At 31.9% G+C, this 21,490-nt stretch overlaps 1 protein-coding gene across 1 annotated transcript in view; it reads right to left on the bottom strand.

The window, feature by feature from the left end:
* Nucleotides 1–21,490, bottom strand: part of LOC131843847 (ankyrin repeat and fibronectin type-III domain-containing protein 1-like) — a 273,742-nt gene that overhangs the window by 183,106 nt on the left and 69,146 nt on the right. Inside the window, exons 2-3 of the mRNA XM_059192602.1 lie at nt 12,578–12,957; nt 2,863–3,014 (exon numbers count right to left, since the gene is read on the bottom strand). Coding sequence (XP_059048585.1) covers nt 2,863–3,014; nt 12,578–12,696 — 271 coding nt within the window. The 5' untranslated portion in view covers nt 12,697–12,957. The remainder of the gene's footprint in view (nt 1–2,862; nt 3,015–12,577; nt 12,958–21,490) is intronic.

Raw genomic sequence — 21,490 nt, 5'->3', positions numbered from 1 at the left:
TTATCTGTTACAATGTTATCTGTGTATCGGTGAGTGTTCTAAACGAAATGTCAACTTTGAAGTAACTTTATACTTTGTATAACACCTCCATGTTACACATTCAGTGGGACAATATTCTATTACGTTATTTTTTTATATAATTTCTCACATCGTGGCTTGCGCAATACTATACTTTATACTGTAGTTCATACCAAATTCTACTATCCATCTCTTTTTTGTTTCCTTTCATTTTTTTTTATAGCATAGAGGAGATACGAGCTTACAGCTCCTTTCCAATATATATTTATTATTAGAAATGAGGCGGTAAGCTAAATCCGTAGAAACTATACTAATTGTTGACGGCCTCTGTGGTCTAGCGATTTAGCACATCGCTTTATGTCCAATGGTCGCGGGTTCTATTCCTCGCACAGTGCAAACACTTGTGTTCATGAGATTATTGTTTGTATCGGTCTAGGTGTTTTCTATGTATATTATTAGTGTATTTACATAAAATATCTAAGTTGTCTAGTACCCATACCACAAGCTCTGTTTACCGTGGGCCTAAATGGCGTTGTAATAATAGTCCAGAAATTTTATTTATTTGTAATTTGCAACTCCAGTTGTATAAAAAAATTGAAAACACTTCATTTAAATCAGTTAAAAACCATCATAAAAGACCCGAATATATAAAAAGTATATATTCAAGTGTATATAGCACCGTCTGGCACTATCAGAAACTGTTATCTAGTTCCGTACCCGACCACATTATACTCGGCTACAGTGGTGCATTTCCTGGTCACGCGATGTTTTTCTTACCCCGGGACCGCTATTATTCAGTTTCTTATTAAAGAACTAACAGCGTCATTGTGGTAACATTTTGTTACCTTTCTTTTAATAATGTGAGTAACTGGATGACAAACAGACTGACCATTTGATGGTAAGTTGCTATTATCGATGCTAAAATGGCTGGCAACGGCGGAATTACTTATAAGGTGAAATAAATAATTAACTCACCAATTTAGTAGTATATTTGATACAACTATAGAACTAAACAAAACATATAAAGTCAATAATTGTATACAAAAAACATAGAAAAGAAATACATACAAGAGGTCTGTCGTTAATACGGTACAAAAATAATATTAAAGAAAATACAAATTTTTGGTTAATGTTTTAGTTTCACGAGTATATTAGAATGGTTATCCGTAATGGTGAGTTATCCCATCGTGATGAATTTGCAACGACTGTTTCCAGAATCGACGGAGTGAAACATAAAAGTGATATCACGGGTGTTACATGATAACGTGATGTCGTACTCGTAGTTCTGTTCATGTATATAGACGACTTTTACTGCTAACCATCATTTACCATTCAGCTTGTTTTGTCATAAAATTTCTAAAATTAAAACGCCGGTTGCAACTTTCCATCACAAGGGCGGACCGGTCTGTGTACTAATGATATAAAAAAATCAATACAAAATATTATTGGACACATTGATTGTGGAATAAAATATAATCCATCATATTTAAAATTCGTATTGTTGTTGGTAAGTAACAGTTATGTCTCACGTATAAATGTGATAAAATCAATAGTAAATTATATTCACTGCTATATGTCCACTGAATATCTCCATCAAATATGTCATTAGAATCAATATTTTTATCTATCTGCGACTTTCAACAAAATGAAGAATGTAAGGAACTTATTTTATCGAATTAGGTATTATTTTGCTAAACTCCATCAGAACTGAATATTTTTTTATAATTTTGTTTAAATGCGTGTGTGAGATCACAAATATATCAGTGCGGAAACCTGACCAACACTACTGCAAGCATTACGACCTTCTCTATTGGTGATAAAAATTCGACCTTTATTGAGTGTCTACCCATATTGCGACACGTGTTTCGCTTCTGAACGAGGTATCATCAGGCATTAAACAGAGCTCAATAAAATTCCATGCTAATAAATTTGTGGAGAACTGAGAGAGCCTAGTCAGGCACGCAGCCGCCGCCGCACTAACACATACTTATAGTTAGCCTCTCAAAATATCAACCACACATAACATAGTCTTAAAACAGAGCTCGAATATAGAGAAGCCTAGTGTTGAGTCGCAGTTTGGTCGCCGAACAAATGTTTATTTGAATACATTTTGCAGTCGGAATCATGAAACAAACTTTATCCTAACTCTGAATTTCAGTGCAGTTTCTATTTCATTTAGTCAGTTAAATTGCTTTAGTTTAAAAGCAACCAACACCACGCTGAGAAAGTTTAATAGCTGGTTTCAGTATCATCTAATTATTTTCTTTTTTTATTTTTATTATAGCGGTGTTGAATAGAATGGAAAATGGAAACCTTATCGTACAGCTATATCCATCTGTCCGTCATAGCATTATACTCGTACTTATGAAACTCATCATGCTATGTATTTCAAATAATTTTAGCCGTGGTATTAAAAAAATTACTCCGATCATAAAGAAAAAAATCTAATTAATAATAATAATAATAATATAATAACCTCAGGACAATTCACACAGCGCCATCTAGATCCAAGTTAAGCAGACAAATTGGCAGGTAACAGCTGACGTCAGATATAATGAAAATTATTAGTACTTTAATGAAAATTAATGTAAAAATATAGGTGTATTGTAAATCTAAAGAAGCATTCTGTAAATAAGAAAATATTTTATTTTCTCCACAAAAATATACACACAATATAAAGTGCAACAGAGCTTTTGAGGCATGTAAAATTCCATGCTAAAATGCAAATTTGTGGAGAACTGAGAGAGCCTGTAGGTATCCGAAACCTGTGTCACGGGTCACCAAGCCCCTCCCCCCAACTAGATTTTGCGTGCTAAAATATTTTAATTATACTTTGAAACTTACCGTTAGTTCTCTGAGGGTCGATCTGAGCGTGCAGTATGGAGAAACCCGGTGCTATGATAGCAGGTAAGGTGCGTGAACGCAGCAAGGGGGGCGGCATCCGCCTCCCTCCGCCCCCGAGGGCCTCCGCCGCCGCCGCTGCAGCCGCCGCCGCACTACAACACATACTTATAGTTAGCCTCTCAAAATATCAACCACACATAACATAGTCTTATTCATATTATAAGTGCGAAAGTTTGTAAGTATGGATATTTGTTACTCTTTTACGGAAAAACTGAACCTGAACGATTATGATGATTATGATGAAACTTTACAGTTATATAGCATTAGAATAACAAATAGGCTATATTTTTTATTGAAATTATGTACTGAAGTATAACGCAGGTGAAACCGCGGGAAGAGCTTGTATTACATTTATACTAATTGTGATACTTATAAGTTATTACAATTATACTGAGCACTTACGTTTACTTTTCTTCTATATCATATCTATATTATAATTGCGGAAGTAACTCTGTCTAACTGTCTGTTGCAATTTCACGCTAAAACTACTGAATCGATTTAAATGAAATTTGGTACACAGATCGTCTAGATTCTAAGAAAGGACATAGGCTACTTTTTAATACGTAAAAAGGGTTATAGGGGGTTGAAGCGGAGATGAAGGGTTGTATGAAAGTATCAAACTTATTAATTGTAAGTAAGTATTCGAACTTATTTTTTTATCTATTATAAAGTAATATGACATTCAAAGTTTGTAAAAATGTAACCTTAAGAGAGTAAAATAAAATAAGGTATGAAAGTTTGTATGTAAATTCGTCATTTATGAAGCTAGAAAGATGAAACTTATTTCTTTATATGGTCAAGCTACAGTTAGTATGTATATATTTATTTGTTAATATATCGAGTGAAGTTTTAGTTTTTTTTCTTTATTAATATGTGCATTGGTGTGTACTATTATTATTTTTGTTCTTACCTTGTAAGTCTATCGTGTGACGTATTTGTAAGTATTCGCTGTATAAACTCCATTTTTTTAACATTTTTATATTCGATAAATTCAAAGATCCATGCTACATCATCACATAAATAAACGGTGTAATAAAAATGAAAAATACTTTTCATTTATCTAATCTTTTTTTATGTTAGTTTTACACAAGTGAGTAACTTACGTAATAACTTATATACGTAACGATAAAACAAATGTAAACACTATACTAAATCGTAATTTATTGAACTGAATTGGGCGGTAGATACAAAAAACTTGACGTTCATAAGCGTCTATAATGACCTACATGAATAAATGGTTTTTTGATTTGATTTGATTTATCGTAAGTTAATTAAGTAAGTCATAATCTCGTACTTACGGTAGTAAAACTTACACGTGTTTAAAAATGAGGTATAATTCCATATTTTAATATGAAGTTTATTATATTCCCATATACATAGATATAGTTGTGACACTAAAACAATCCAGTACCTTTATATTCGTGGTTACGTGAAGCACACCCAGTGGAGATATAAAAACGCAAACATATTATAGAAAAGACTCCCGTGCAGAGTTTATGTAATCACTGGTTTTTATGATACCTCGACATTTACTGCAAGCGGCAAAAACGTCAGCGAAACCAGACATCTTACGGATAATACGCTCACGCTATACTAATACTGTCTTTTTAAATTTTACGATCTCGGAGGTCTAGCTGTTTAGGACACCGTCTCAAATCCAATGATGGCATGTTCGATTCCTCCCTCGATACAAACATTTGTGAGTGTTTTCTATGTATATTATATACGTAATTAAAAAAAAAATCTCTGTATGTATTTATATTGTTTGTCTAGTACCTATAAACAAGCTCTTTTAGCTTGGGACTAAATGGCGCTGTGTGAGTCATTATCCTGAGTCCTGAGTTATTATATTCTAATATTAAAATACTAAAGTGAGTCTGTCTGTGAATTATAAGTATAATACATTTTTTTTTATAGCACAAGGGACAAACGAGCATGCGTCTAACCTGATGGTAAGTGATTACCGCCGTTCATGAGCACTCACCCGCAACACTACGGGAATTGCAAGTACGTGTCGGCCTTTTAAAAAGGAATAAACTCTGTTCTTGTAGGTTTCAATATCGTAATAAAAAATAAGAAAATTTCCAATTTAGTCCTAAACTATGCAGAACTTGTGCTTCCTTCTCTGTTCTGTATTTTGTACTACGGGTAGTAAACTGATAGAAATGCTGACGTACATTTTGTTTGTAATACATAATATACAGGAAAAATACCCGGACTAACACAAATATTTGAACCGCGCGACCATCTAAAATATGTCGCTGTACTAAACAGCATATGGGCTGGAAGAGGACAATAATACCGGTCACTATCATGCAGACGAAAGGCGCTAGCAGACGCTAGTACTTATGTTACTAGTGAAGTTTTAAATAAGTAGGTACATCAAATTACACCACGTAATATAACATGGATAGATAAAAAAGGTAAAAATAATTCTAACAAGATTTGTAAATTCTGTTTAATATTTAATAAATACGGTATAATAATTTAGCTGATAACTTGATACATATAATTACACATACATGTAATACTTGAAACAAAATATTATCTTATATTATATGCTAAAAAGTTGTACTAAGATTATTTAAATAACTTCCTTAAACATCTGTCGAAATGGCTGGATTGGATTGTGTGATATTACTCAAATTAATTTTTATGTCATTATCATCGCTCAATGATTTAGTAGTATCACCTTTACTTATTGTAACATTATTACTTGTAATAACTTCGTTTTTAATGGTATTTTTTATATTCACATTAACTTTATCAAGTTCCGTGTTATCAGTATTGGCAGTTCTTAAAATTGTAATGTTGCCATTTTCGATGTCATGTAAATTATTTTCTTCTTTATTTATGTTAATATTGTTACAATCATTTAAATAATCACGACCTGCAATTTAAAAGTCTACCAATAGACATCATCCAATAACCGACCTTCTACTCCTTTAACCTCGTTAAGTAAGGCTGAATATTCATGAAGGGTGTTTGTTTGAAATGCATAACCCGTCAATGCTTGTTATGCATAATGCGTACATTTTTTATCTCGAAGTTAAATATATATCTATAAATTCTTTATTATATGTATCACTTACAGTTTTATTAAATACGATAATTTAACATTATTTATATTATTAACCGGGTCTTAACACGAACTAATTTTATGGCAAATAGAGGTATTTACCTTTCTCGACGTTTCGTTGAACAATCTAGTGACGGCATATGAAAAAACTGCTGTCACCTATCTACATTGGCATCGCTGTTACTCCAGTCAGATCGTGACCACGGCTAGTGCAACCTAGTCGAAACGTCGAGAGAGGTAAATACCTTTATTTGCCATAAAATTAGTTCATGTTAAGACCCGGTTAATAATATAAATAATGTATATAAACACGAAAGTTTAAAAATAACGACAATTTAACGCCATGTTACCAAGTAATTAGTAATACATCTAACTTTAATATAATTATAAGACTCTTTTTAAATAAGTTTTATATATAATGTAATAGCTTAATCATTAAAATCAATCAAATACCTTATGAAACTATAGTATTCTTAGTTTGTGGTATTATATGTAAGTACGAGTATATTTATACTATTAAATTTCAAACACGAAGTATTATTTTCTGAATTATTATTCTTACCGTGAAATAAATTATCGAGTCCAGGTATATTGATACTGCCATCACCAATGCCTAATTCCAAATCAGCCTTTCCAACATTAGATATTCCTGTAGCGTTTAAATCCAATTTGCCTTTGCCTAAAAAATACGAAATATTCAACAAAGTTTGACTTCACTGTATATTGTCATAAATAATAATTTTAAGTATGTTTTCCTGGGAATGATAACCCAATATTCTGCGCTTGTCGTATTATGTCAGGATTATCTATTGGATTTCTATGAATACTGAAGTAATGTTTCTCATAATTTGTATTCTATATACATATAAATGTATACAGTGTACGGAATAATACATTCTTGTAGAAATATTGTAGAAATCCGCGTCTGAACAAATTGTTTACTACTAGTAAATATTTAAGTTGTAAAGTTTCAAAAATTATTAGTCTATTAGACTCAGATATACTCGTAAGGTAATGACATATTGTAATCGATTGTAGCTTTTAGTTTATTTGCATTTAAAACATATATTACGACATACTAAATAATATTACCAGTATCTCCAAAATTGATCAATATATCAGTTTCACCCACAGCACTAATTCCTTTGGCTTTTAATTTTATATCAGCATTAAGTGGCAATGGTTTACATTTTACTACCTCTATAATACTATTATCGACTTTTTCTGCCTTTTTCTTCCTCTTGTCTTTTACTTCTTTTAATTTTGTTTCTAACTAAAACGAAATGTTATATTATATGTAAGCATGTTAATAAATTAAAATGATATTAAATATTAGTAGTACGTCAAAATAATCCAAACATAATTTAAAAAGTATATTTTTTAAATTTAATAATTTATGACTCTCTTCATCTCATACTGTTCTTCTTATATATTATATTTCTTCTCCTTCCTTTCTCTCTTTACTGTCCTAGAGTAAACGTATCGGTATATTCGGTAATTTCGATCATGATGCACTCATTTCTCATTTATGGCTAATAATTATATTAAAGTCAAGATAAAAATGATACTAATGACATTACCATTTCTAACAAAATATCCTTTTGTTCCATAAATGCTTTATCTACCAATTCATTTCTTCGTTTCGGATCTACTTTCGTTTTTATACTGGACGAATTTGACACAGCATTTACAAGTATGTGCTGCACAATTGAACATGAAATCTAAAAAATGTAACATATAATTGTAGGTTTATTTGAATTAGACTACCAATAAAACTAGTTAATTAACGTATATGTATCTCCAGCCACAGACCAAAGTTATGATGAATAAATTCATAAGAGCCATTTTACATTTTACTGTTATCACTAAATCCCAAACGGATAAGGTCGGTAACACGTCGGAAATTTTACGAGCAGTTTCAGAAATCGAAGTTTATAAATAAATACATTATAACAATATTTTATTGCACCAATGCAATCTTCCAGACGTACACTGGAATGTATTTCATCGAGAACAGAATTGGAAAAACGACAACCACTTTGTTTTTAGAAATAAACATGAAATTTGCTTTATAGATGATTAAATAAATGTTCTATTGCAAAACTTAGAAATAAGCTACAATTAACGCTTTCAAGTCAGTCATTTTTCCACATACGACTTTTCGGTCTCTTGTACACGTCAAATTTTTTAACACTATTCTTACCTAGTCTATGCAATTCATCTAGCTACTTCCTCTACAGGGCAACGCAATGGCGTTCGTAGGTACATCGTGTGGCTTTTAAGTGGGTAAGAATCCCCTTGTCACCTCTGGCTGGGAGGTCATTAGAAGATTTTTCCACACGATAAAAAAGCTATTTTAGTTGAGCATAACTGGCAAAAATCTCAATTGATATATTTTTTTTTAATCAGTCAGTGCAGTCTGGTAGAAACGTCGAGAAAGGTAAATTTATTAACCACAAAATTATTCCTTCTCTTAACTTTTGTATTATAATTTTTCTTTGTTGAAATAAACATTTTAGAACTTGCTATTAATAGAACAATTATGGAAATTAATAGGCGTAGGTGTCTATTCTGAATAATTCCATTAAATAAAATTAGGCGTTAACAAATAATTGTGATTTGAAAGGGCGAGTGAAAGTACTTAAAACTTTTCAACCTAAACTGAGGTTGTAACCCAATTAAATTAAACTAGAAGAGTATTTTCGTTGCTATGCAATTTTATTTTATAGAACAAATTTATTTTAATGGCCGAATTAGCTGAATCAGTTCATTAAGTTTGTATATGTATGTCTGTATAACGCAACATACATAATATAACTAATGCACGTAATATATCATATAGATATATGTACATATGAACATCTATGTATGTATAATATAAAAACGATATCGAAGGATAAAACGATACTTTCTATAATTTTGTCTTTCAGGGCTCGTTATAAAACCCGTACGCCATTTTATTACAAATTCTAAATGTACCTACATTATCAGATACTATCTGTTACCGGCGTCATTGACTGCATTGTCTATTTTTTAAATAAATTATAGCCTTTATAGGTTATATTCATTTCAATTTTATTAAAATCAGTTCAACAGTTTCGTCGTGAAACTGTAACAAACAAACAGAAAGATAGACGGATATACTTTAGTATGAATATTTATAGATATGGGTATAGTGAAACAAAACGAAACCATTTGTTATAAACTTAAAGCTATTTGGAATATCTAATTTTCTAAACTAAATAATTAATAAATAAAATAACAAAAACGATAATAATGTCTTGCTTTAAAAATGTAAAATATTACAATCGTTGTAAAGTTTCTATCAAAGTCTGAAGCATCAACTTCAAAATGACGAAAACGTGATTAGGCGCGTAAAAGCCACCAACGTTTTGTTCAATTCGAATTTCGCAAGACTGCTCGTAAAATTGAGAGTCAATAAAGAATAAATCGAAGTTTCGAAACAGCCTCCTATAGCCTCCATTTGATTTTCAATATCAATCTACCTAGGCATTGTATAGTAGCCAGAAACACCGGCCGCACAATCAGTAAGCGAATTTAGATGTTATTTAACTTTTTAAAACTTTTTTCTTTGCATCTCTTAATGCCCATAGACAATTTTCTACAATATTCGGCAAAGGAATTACAATGTCGACAAACTTTTTATTGCTATGTTTGAAAAGTTAGCTTTGTTTCTATTTTTCGGGTAATAAAAGAATATTGATTGTATTTGTGAAGTTTTATAAGCTTTTATTATAAGTCGAGCTTTCTATCACCCTCATAGTCATTATAATTATTAGCAAACCGAAGATTGTATGAACAATAATAACAATTTCTAGTATTATATTGTCACTATTAAAATGTAGTTAACAAAAATATTTATAATTATTCTTTATGCGAGGAATCGAGCCCGCGACTACAGTACCTAAGTAAGTCGGTGTGCTAAACAGCTGACTACCGAGGTCGACATTAATATTTTAATGATAATTAGCAAAAACTATATTTAGGTTATGATACTCTACGCATTTGCTCTGCTGGTATGCACGACAACGTTGGCGACGTGTCGTGGTGTCCTCAAGGGAGTCAATCAAACGCCAACCATCACCAATTCTCTAGTTAATCTCGGCAAAATGGATATTTCTTTTCATTTCAATGCAAAAGGTAAACTGAATAAACCAATTATAAAAATCAATTTATACCTAACTAACGTATCAACAACTATAGAGATGGATGGAAAATCGCGGAAATAAGCAAGACCTCCATCGATAAGAGCGCGGCTCTTAAATTTTAAATGAATGAATATCAGAAGACCTACCTAACTTGCGTAAACATTTAATAAACTTATTAAATATGATCTATATAAATACCACCATGTCTTAGTGGTAAATTCCTTGTTTGTTAGATTCTAATAATTATATTCTTGTAGCAACAGTAAATATACAAAATATGCTTGTGAACCTAAATTAAAAGTCACAATAGGTAGTTTTTGCCATAATGGTAATTTTCGCATGGTCTGTTTCAAAGTTCTTTAAATCGACAAAAGTTTCTAGTTACCAATATAACTATAAGTTACAATTACCTTATTAGTCTACGAGTATAGTAAGCCATCATTCTTATCATCAATCGATCTTTATTAATCATTATTTTTTGCATGAATATATATGTATATGTAATATGTTAATAATTAAAGTTTTATTTTACTATTTTCAAATTCTCAATTTTCAGATGCACCGTTGACAATGGATTCTTGGCAACGTCCACCTAGTACTTTTTCATATTCGAAACCGGCATTTTCTTCTAAAATTGAAGAACCATGTCCATGTTCTGGTGCAAAAAACTTTAAAGATTCAATATTAGGAAATCCATCAGATATTATTAACAAAATTCTTACAAACAATGATCTATTCTCATTTAACAAAGAACCGGCTTCGTCTGCTGTATGTTGTGATTCTCATGAGCATATACAAGAAGATTTTGTAACGTTTGATTTTGGTCCTAAGCAAATGCCTATAAATTCTCAAGGAGCGAAGCCGTTATCATTTTCATCGTTTTTATTCAAAGATGTTGTACCCAAAAAATCAGTTTTACCGACTTTTCCTATAAAACAAAAAGCAATGGAAATATTTCTGTTTCCAAAGAAAAAATATACGCCTTTTAATTTTGATAAAACGTTAGCAAAAACAGATTTTGGAAAAAAAGATAAGAACTTAAATTTTATACAAATAGTTGGTGATAAAGATTTGAAAAACGATGAAAACAACTGGAATTTACGACCTACATCTTCATCGTCGACTGCAAGAAATGATGTAACAGCTGATGATAATGATATTATAAAAATAAAAGACAAAGAGGACGCTACAAAAATTAAAATTGATACAACTGTCAATAAGCCAAATTTTATATCGTAAGCAAATTTATATATGCTGTTTAACCCAGTTTTACTATAAATATACAAATAAATGGTTCTGCATAAGTAAACTATAGTTAATGACCAGTATATTATAATATGTCGTTATATTACGAATATGACCTGGTATGGTGACATACTCCAATCCTACATAATCTTGTATGGAATCCAAATATTACAATAGAAAACATAAGAGTCTAACTAATATTATGAAGAAACGGAAGACCAATAAACCAAGTGCGTGACACGAATAACAAACGCTCTCATTTTCATAACCTGTAATTTGTAGTATTTGTACCACGGGAAATTATGTACAGGTAATATACATAATGAAAACCTAGATGAAAGATTTCGCCAGGTCCACAGAGCACATAGATTAAATTATCTTAACGGAATAATGTATATTTTATGTAAATGATAGCGCATTTAAAACATCCCTTTGGATTAGTGTAATACAAATTCATGCCATTTGTATAGAGAAAGTTTGTAGCAATTCATTATTATATCAAGAGACGTATCCCCGGCGATCTCCGAGGTAACTTTAGTTTTAATTGTTCATCATTCTAAATATTCCATACCTTTATATATTTATCAACAATAAGTTCAATTGAAATTTAGTATTTAGGTCCTAAAAATCAGGCTGACAACAAAGTATAAAATTCTCATGACTATAATAAAAGTCAGAGACATTATCAAATGTTGACAATGATGATATTTTGCTGATCATATTTTAGTAATTCATCATTGTAAGCATTGAGTTCAAATACATCCATTCCAACAAGGGCATAATCCTTATTGCAAAAAGATTAATCAAAATCTGTTTTGATGGTAAATCTGATGTCAATAAAATCAATAAACTACAACATCTAGAACATCGACTACATCCTTCTATAATAAATATAAACATTACTCAGTAAGAATGAGTAGAGAAAAAATGAGTGTTTACAAAGTTAATCTTTAATATGTATTATGAAAATTTAAACAAGATAATTCTTTTTGTGAGTTTAGACAAAGAACTCATCATCTTATTCACATAAAATAATTCAACCAAAAGCCGCTATAAACAATACTCCAGATACATATAGTGGAAAGCATAACGACAATAGAGTCTCTGTCTATACCAAATTAAAAAAAAAATAGTTTAGTAAAATAACGCAAGTATTACTTACTGTTTCTCTTTTCTCTGCTGTCTCTTCTTCTTGAAAGCCCTTTTCACCCTCAAAAGGAGAAATGCGGCTCTATCTATAGTTAATACAGACGGCCGCTTGGCGGCGCTGGGCTCGTCCATGCCCCCCTCTTCCTCGTCAGGTACTTCATCGCACAACTTCAGGCCGAGCCATCGTTGTTTTGATGTAGTCCGCGTCTTGCCTTCGACAAGAGCGCACGTGCCCAAAGATACGCTCACACCCGCAACATTTCCGAATTTTGAAATCCAACGTAGAGGTTGAATTATTAAATTGAATATACACACTAGAACACTTTATCACTGTACAAATTAATGCTTCAATATTTTTTTTCACTATTCACGTTTCACTTGCCGTAAAAGATTCTGTAACAAAAAAAATGTACATTACACTTTTATCAAAATATCTTCATATGAATACGATCATGTATAGAAGATAATATATGTATATCATTTAGTTTAAGGGCTATTTTTAACCAGTGGTAGACTTTGTGTTCGTCTACGTAAGTGCCTCTGTCTCTCATGTTTAGGGGGTAAGATTTGGCGGAGAAATAACAAGGTAGTGTAAGCATAGGTAATATAACATCTTAGTCGTCCAGAATGGTAACGCACTGACGCACACGATGATTACTCCTTAGTACAGGCCCTAAGTTTATTTACCATTCTAGTTACATAAAACAAATAGAAATTCCATTGTTCTAAATTATCTATTATTAGAGAATTACGGTTTTTGGTGACGCATCAAGATTAAATTATTATGTATGTAGGCGATTGTAGGCGTCTTTCAGGTGGGTCAACTTCAACTGATATAACATTAGTATATTTATGTGTATCAGCATTTCCTTGTACCTTCTAATCTATTCATTACATTTTAAGTTATGTTTCATAATGAATTATATTTACTATTCGCCAAAAATATTACTTTTATGTTATCACGTTCTTTTGCGGGTCTTATTATTTTTGGCGCAACGTGTTGCCCAAACGGCTTGATGGATTTTAATAAGTAGGATGGCTTTACATTGATATCAAATGTGGACATGCTGTATAAACTAATGAGTTGGTCTCAACTTGCAATTGTGTTACGGTCATTCTTATTACTGTTATTCTTCAAAACATTATGAAAATATTATTTAATTTGTAAAATATATGAGATTAGAAGATATTCTTCTATAACATAAATTATAATTTGATAAATTTAAGTTTGATTATAAAATATGATATAGAATGTAATGTATTTAAATACACAATTAAAAGGGTTAAGTGACTAAATAAGGTTAAATCAGTCGTAGTGATCAGATAAAATATGGGAGTTGAGTAAATAAAAGTTAGGTATGACAAAAATATGTCTATTTTTACAAAAAAATATACTTTTTTGCACACATAAAAATTTCTCTTTTACCCTACTTCTTTTATTGTACGCAGAAATAATAAAATCTTATTTATATGTCACACTCCTGGAACTAACTTCAGGTTCTGAGCAGGTTGTTATATAACATGTGTGCTGTCACGAATTTCAGTATTTTCCGGAATTACTATGGTAACATCACAACCGAAGGCATTCGGATATTTTATTACAGCCTAATATAGGAATTGAATTTAGAACATTAGTAGGGGAATTAATCTACGAATATCTTGATACAAAAAGATAAAAGCGAGTAAAGTAGATACATTTAATTAGAACTAAAAACGCGACCTTTTACGGCAATCTACACGATATTCTACGGTACAATTCACACAACGCCATCTAGTCCTAAGCTAACCAGAGCTTGTGTTATGGGTACCAGATAACTTAAATAAATACATAGTTATTTTTTATTATAATATCACAATATACTTAGAAAACCCCCAGTTTCTTATCCTATAAACATAATATCTTTATATATATATATATATTTGTAAATGAGAATAACGAATAAACGGTCCATCAATGTTAAGTGGTAACCATCATCTACATATAATACATGAACTGCAGACATCACGTTATCATGTGACGTTCGTGATACCACTCAAGCATTGCCATTCCAGAGAATAATGTCATGCTTCTTATCCTACGATTTCAATGCCTTATTTCAATTCCCTTAAACCGAAATGAAGGGAGTGTGACGACAAAAGAAAACTGTGGAAAACAGATGCTGCAGAATACAAGGAGAAGAGACGTTAGGGGCAACTTCTTTCCTAGTTTTAAGGTAGTGGAGCACTGTCAGTATTATCAAGCTTTAAAAACATATAATAATTTCCATGTGGATTTATACGACGAGGCATTACAGTCATCAACATTACATAATATAAAATAAAGTCGCTGTCGCTGCCTGTCCGTCCCTATGTACGCTTAAATCTTTACAACTACGCAACGGATTTTGAAGCGGTTTTTTTCAATAGATAGAGTGATTCAAGAGGAAGGTTTATATATATAATACATGTACACCCGTGCGAACCCGGAGCGAGTTGTAGCTAATTAAAAAAACTAATATTATTATTATTGAACAGAAATTATTATATAATAGTTTAGAGTTTTAGACTAATGTTTGTTATGAATTTATATTTATGTTCAAACAGAATTGTTTTATTATGAATAAATTACTAGGACTACGACGAGAGGTGAGAGGTGACTGCAATAATTTTGTACAAAGTTTACCTCTGTAAAACGCAAAAAAGTTAAACATAGTGGAAAAGAACTTTTCAATTTAGGACTTGTCCCGCTTGAATAAGTATATTGTGGTATCAGTACATAATTCGGCACGTATGTTCAAGACGTATACTTAATCTGTGATAAATTGCCGCCTAGATTTATATGACGTGAAAAATACTATATAATTCATAGTTACCGACAACGTGAAATCCAAATTTCTTTGTGAATCATGGATATACAAAAGTGTATATGTTATAGACCTATTTATCTTAATAAGATACATATATATTAATATGTTGTAATCGGCCATATTGAAGAGCACAATTTTTAACAGTTAAGATCCTAAGAAGTTAGTATTATTTTTGTATGTGACCTAGCAACTAGTTTTAATCTAGTACAAGTTTAAGTTTAACTGAAACCAGTGATATTATTCAAAGAATTTCTACTTTTCTTTAGAAGAGTTAATTTCAAAAAGTTCCCCGAGAAGAAAAGAGAAAATAAAAATAAATCCCTTTTAATAAAAATTGATTTCACGTCTTCAATTTAATATGAAAAGTTCAATTTTGATACCTGATTTCCCTTTTACTTTCTCTCTGTTTTATGCAATATTTAGTATAAAATGCAATCAGGTTCATATGTCCGCCCTACATGTTCATAATTTGTGAGTTGAATTTGAGTTGAAAGAACTAAATAAATACTCCAATATTTTTTAACATGTATAAATAATGGCAATATATGGGAGGATGAAGACTGTTATTATTGTGAATTTTTAACCCCATTGCTGGTACTGAACCCCAGGCGTTCGAATCCGGAAATCATTGTCATAAATTCCTGGTGATTTGGACACGATTCACTACTTGATCTGATCTCATGCTCATCTTATCATCATCCACTGGTACCCCGCCAGCGTAAACAATTAACGCACGCGGGTGCGCCAGTCCATTCTTATCCATTAGAAATAAAATAAGAATGTAGAAATGGCGACGCTAAAACTAACAGACTTTTTCAACCAGTTTCCCAAGAGCGTAGCGTATCTGTATCCATGAAGATATAAAGTTAAATACCCACTCTGAAATACTCTCATGTCATAAATATTTCATTTGTTAGATTGTGTTGATCCAGTTCAGCTTTCATGTACTTACAGCGCAGACACAGTATATCTTGAAATTGGAAGTATTATGTAGTAATGTAATTATTTATGTACTCGTATACCTGTATTTTTTTATTGATGAATATTAAAACCTAGACCCGCCTGCGCTGAGAGTATACTCTGGCGGTACATCAATAAAGGATGAAGTTAGGTCAGTCAACACCTCGTGGTGAATTCACTATGAACAAACCATTATTTTTTCCAAGGCGAAATTATTGCACCTACATTAATGTAACTATTCTGAATTTAAGTATTATTTGGTACTCGTTTCTCTTAGTGCTTTCACGGATACGCCTGTCTTAAAAATAAATATTAAAAAAAACAAATGAAAATTCCTACTACTTTAAAGTAATACTTATACGAACCCTTCTGTAGAATACGGATTATTCTTATGTCATTTTCTTGTATAACCTATCCTGTTTCACAAAATATCATGACATCGGATCTATTCTTAAAATGTTCATAGAAATATGAACATTTGGAAACATATTGAACATTAGGTGTTGACTGACCTGACTTCATCCGTTATTGATGTACCGACAGCCAGTATACGCTGCGCAGGCGGGTCCAGGTTTTAATATTCATCCATAAAAAATATTAAATGTTCATAGTTTCAGCCAGTGCGCTGTTATTTTGAATACATCGTCGATCCCCTATCCAAAGGTGATTGTTAGTAATGTGGACTGATGGCCCATTGCTAGCGGTGCATCATGTCAAGTTAACTTCCAATTGGTTTCCCCTGAAATCATCATGATAAATTTCTGACAAATTTTGCATGATGGACATTCATTTTATCGTCCGCCACTGGTGCCTCGCCAGCGTAAACTGTTATCGCAGCCAGCTGCACCATTCCATAAAAAGATTCTACACTTCTTTAAAAAAATACATAGTCGATGGTAGGCTTAATATATAAGTGTATATAGTATATACAGCTATCACAAATGTGAAATGGAGTTCGTGTTAATAGGCAATTAACTGTTGTAGGCTTTTGTGTTGCCTATCACTCGCAAATTGATAACAACGTACAAAAGAATTTAGAGCCATTGTATGGTATATCGAAATTTAGCAGCTATTGTTTTACCAGAGATTCCATGTAAAATTCATATTTAAAATCATAATAATATACCTTCATGACTCTCATTCCTGATGGGGTAGTCAGAGTTCCGCTGTTAATATCAACTTTCGGTGTTATAGTGACTGCTGCACTTGACATGCCATCATTTCGGTAAGAAGGCAGGTGGCGAACCCACCTTCATCTCTCGAATTAACTTTTTTTATAATACCATGGTGGCATACAAGCATACGGCCTATCTGATGGTAAATGGTTACCATAGCCTATTGACGCCTGGGAACCAGGAGTGGAGAAAACCTCGGCAGGTAATTTATGCCACAATCTAAGTGTACGCGGAAGTAAGCTCCTATGACTAACTGCTTTCTTGCGGTGTTACCATGACCGGAGAGTTACACACAATATAAATTTACACATAAGTCTACCTCGACACTACTTATAATGGTATCATTATTACACTATTTTCTAATTATGTTAGTTACACAGTTTAGGAGAATTAAAACAGCGGAATAGGAGATCCCGCAGTTAAGATATACAGACCTCTTGAGCCCATTCTGTTTGTGGCATAAACAAAAGAAAACCGGTTTAGTTCACGTCGGCTCCATTGAAACCGGAACTTAGGCGTGCGGACGTGACGGGAACGTCAAACAATAACTGATATCAATCTCTTTGGACAAGTCACTTTGTGAATGAAAAATTGAACAACTCTCTGTGAATGGCATGTAGAATTAATGTGGTATTAATACCCTTAATTTGATCTAATATTTTTACAAGATTGCAAGTTGTCATATACATTCATTTTAATTATTTTTTTCTCCACAGGCATAAACCATGGTCTTATTATGTCATATACATTATATACAAATATATTATATATTATTAGCCGAGGTTGCAAGTTCATTCACGTCGTTTTACATTATACAATGTGTAAAGAAGACAATTATTTAAAAATTTTAATAACAATAATAAGGATAAGGCACATAGAACTATCTACAGTACTAATCTAAGGAAGATATCAGAAGTTGTTTTATGGGTACTAAACGACTGATACAAATATATAGATACAATATTTTTGGTACATACTATTAGAAACCTGTTCGCCTACTTCTCGTATGCCCTTTTTGTCCGAGTCACTGTTCATAGTAATTGATAACAATACTATCCAATATATATAAAACACCGATACAAACAATCACACTCACTCATAGTACAATCCTTTTTATCATGCAAAGAATCGAACCCGCGAACTAATGCATATCACCAAGTTCATCTATTTATGTTCATACATATTGCTATTCAGGATGGAGTCGATTTCAACAAATTAGACAAAAAAACATCATAATACATAATATATTTTTGTGAAGACAACAACGTTAACGTCCTGTTGTATAACGTAACACTTGTAGAATTTAACCCAACTATAGAAATACGTATAACATTCTAAAACAAGAGCCGCTTCTTCTATGATGATGGCCTAACTCGTCAACTATTCTTGGTGTTTCTTTTTCTTGCACCAATTTAACGTTCCATATTCTCCCAATTAACTGTTATAGTAGATTCTCAAGTTGAGTATTATTGCAATGAGGATTAGTGACCTCAATTAAGTTTTCAATTAAGTTTCCGAGGCTTGAACTGAAATGTCACAAAACTAGCTAACCCATGAAACTACTTCTGCATCAAACTTGCTTTATTATATATCTATATAAATTTTAGTCTATATGTGATGTATAAGCGATATTGCAGTAAAGTTTTATCAAAATCCATCCAGTAGTTTTTGCGTGAAAGAGTAACAAACATCCATCCATACTCACAAGCTTTCGCGTTTATAATATTATTAGTTAGCTTTTAGGTGAGTTAGCATTATCCTGACATTAGACTATTATATCAGCGTTTACCCACAGATCCGTAAAGATCACTCTTGCATTATGCTTAAAAAAGACGGGCAAAAGACACGGGACCCTTAAAATGTAAGATCGTATAAATTTTGTTCATGCTTTCTTCATATTATGCGTGAAATGGCACTTCAGAAATGGATCCTGTTATGAAACTTTTTACGATGAGTGACTTTTCGCAAAAGTATGTTTAATCGGCCACAAAAGTATCAGTATCACCATCTTCCGGAATAAATTTAGTGCAATTGTCAACTCAAGCACATGGTATTACGGTCGAGGATTGTTGTAGATGTTATATTTGAAAGTTTATTTACGGCAGGACATAACTGTGCCGTGATTTTATGACAGCTGTCAGAGATTAATGGCCGCCCGTAGTGCTTTCAACGTATTACCTCGAATAAAATTTTAAACGACACAATATGACCTTCTGCTGAAACTGTATTGGATGGCCGTGTTTTAGTAATCACTATGTCTATTTTTCACCTGATTTTAGAAAAAGTCAGTTCGATTGCATTTTTTTATATTAATAAAAAGGAAAGTTAAAAGAAAAGGATTAACTCAGATCATGTACAATTTTTAACCTTAAAAATATACATTCAGTTAGGCAATTGGTAGAATTCCAAACAACTAAAACATTTTTTTTAATTCAACGGTATTTACTAAATGTATCTTCCCGATTTCGATGATTCTTTTTACGATTGATGAGATTTACTCTCATGTTGTTTTAAAAAAAGTTTGTATCGATTATATGTGGTATTGATTTTCTTGAATTTAGAATAAATTGTACTGCGTTCTTAACTATATATCCATACTAATGTCATAACATTAAAAGAGTAATTTTTCATGAAACAGCTAAACATACTATATCTTAATAATTCTGACGTTAAGATACATTATATCACGAGGATAGACGTAGATCTTGAAAGATAATCTGGAATGGGAAAAATAGGGAATCACAGTTTGAGTGGGAAATGAAAAATATACTACTCAAAATACTAATTCCAAGCTTCGTGTGCTTGCAACGGAGTCAAACTACTAATTTGAAGCTCTCGAAATGACGGTAATTAACATAAGTAAACTATTATGTATAAAGTCATCTTAACACGAAATTAGAGCATTTTTAATTACTGCTGTCGCTACAAATAATCGTAAAAGTGATGTCCCGGAGTACTCAATTTAAAGTAAATATCCGAGCTATCTATTAGGAATCGTAAAAACCAACGTAGTCACTTTATGGTAGTTTTACGAGAAGCGTTTTCATTTAAAAAATAATATACCACACGCTAACCAGTCACTTCTTTGGATGTAGCACTAAATATTCTTAATTTATTTGCTTTTGAAAAGGGTATTTAATATTTTTTCTATAGAGCTGGAATGGCAAACTGGATGACGGTCCAGTTGGTGCTGAATGGCAACCATCAACACGTTACGATAGGGCGTTTGTTGCCATTTCTTACCAGTGTAAGTGCCATATACTGCTTTCATGGCCTCGTTTATCTAGCAATTTAGCACACCGCTTCAATTCCGATGGTCACAGGTTCGATTCCTCGCACGGTACAAACATTTGTATTCATGAGTATAGAAGATAATTGTTTATATCAGACTGGGTATTTTCTATGTATATTATGTATGTATGAAAAAAAAGTTTCTGTGTATTTATATCAGTTGTTTAGAATCCATAACACAAGTTCTGCTTAGTTTGGGACTAGATGGCGCTGTGTTAATTATCCAGGAATTATTATTATTATATCTCATGCTCCAATGAAAAAATATTGGACGTTTCTTGTACTTTGTGACTTGCTGATATAGGTTCTACAGAGGTAGCCGATTTTATATATAGTCTATATTTGGTATCAAATTAAAATATGTTAGAAAAATACTAACTTTGGTTTATTCTGTTTTGTCTATCACTTAAGGGTGAAAAGAGGAAATTTGCATTGACATGCCCGATACGAATAACTTTTAAAACTAGGCCACAGCGACCTCCAACGAACAAATATTTATCACAATTCAGTTAGAAAATATCACAGAATGTCTCTAGAATTATTACCATAGATCCTTTTAGTAGTGTATAGAAGGAATATCTACTCTATTACAACATTACATTTTATGTAGATTAACAAAAATGCTAACTCCTGGTTCCTGATGTTAAAACACAG

This window comes from Achroia grisella, unplaced genomic scaffold, assembly GCF_030625045.1.
Source record: "Achroia grisella isolate CSIRO2021 unplaced genomic scaffold, CSIRO_AGI_Agris_v1 utg352, whole genome shotgun sequence".
Lineage (NCBI taxonomy): Eukaryota > Metazoa > Arthropoda > Insecta > Lepidoptera > Pyralidae > Achroia > Achroia grisella.
Note: the sequence above shows the minus strand (reverse complement) of the source record. Positions and strands in the feature narration are given on the sequence as shown.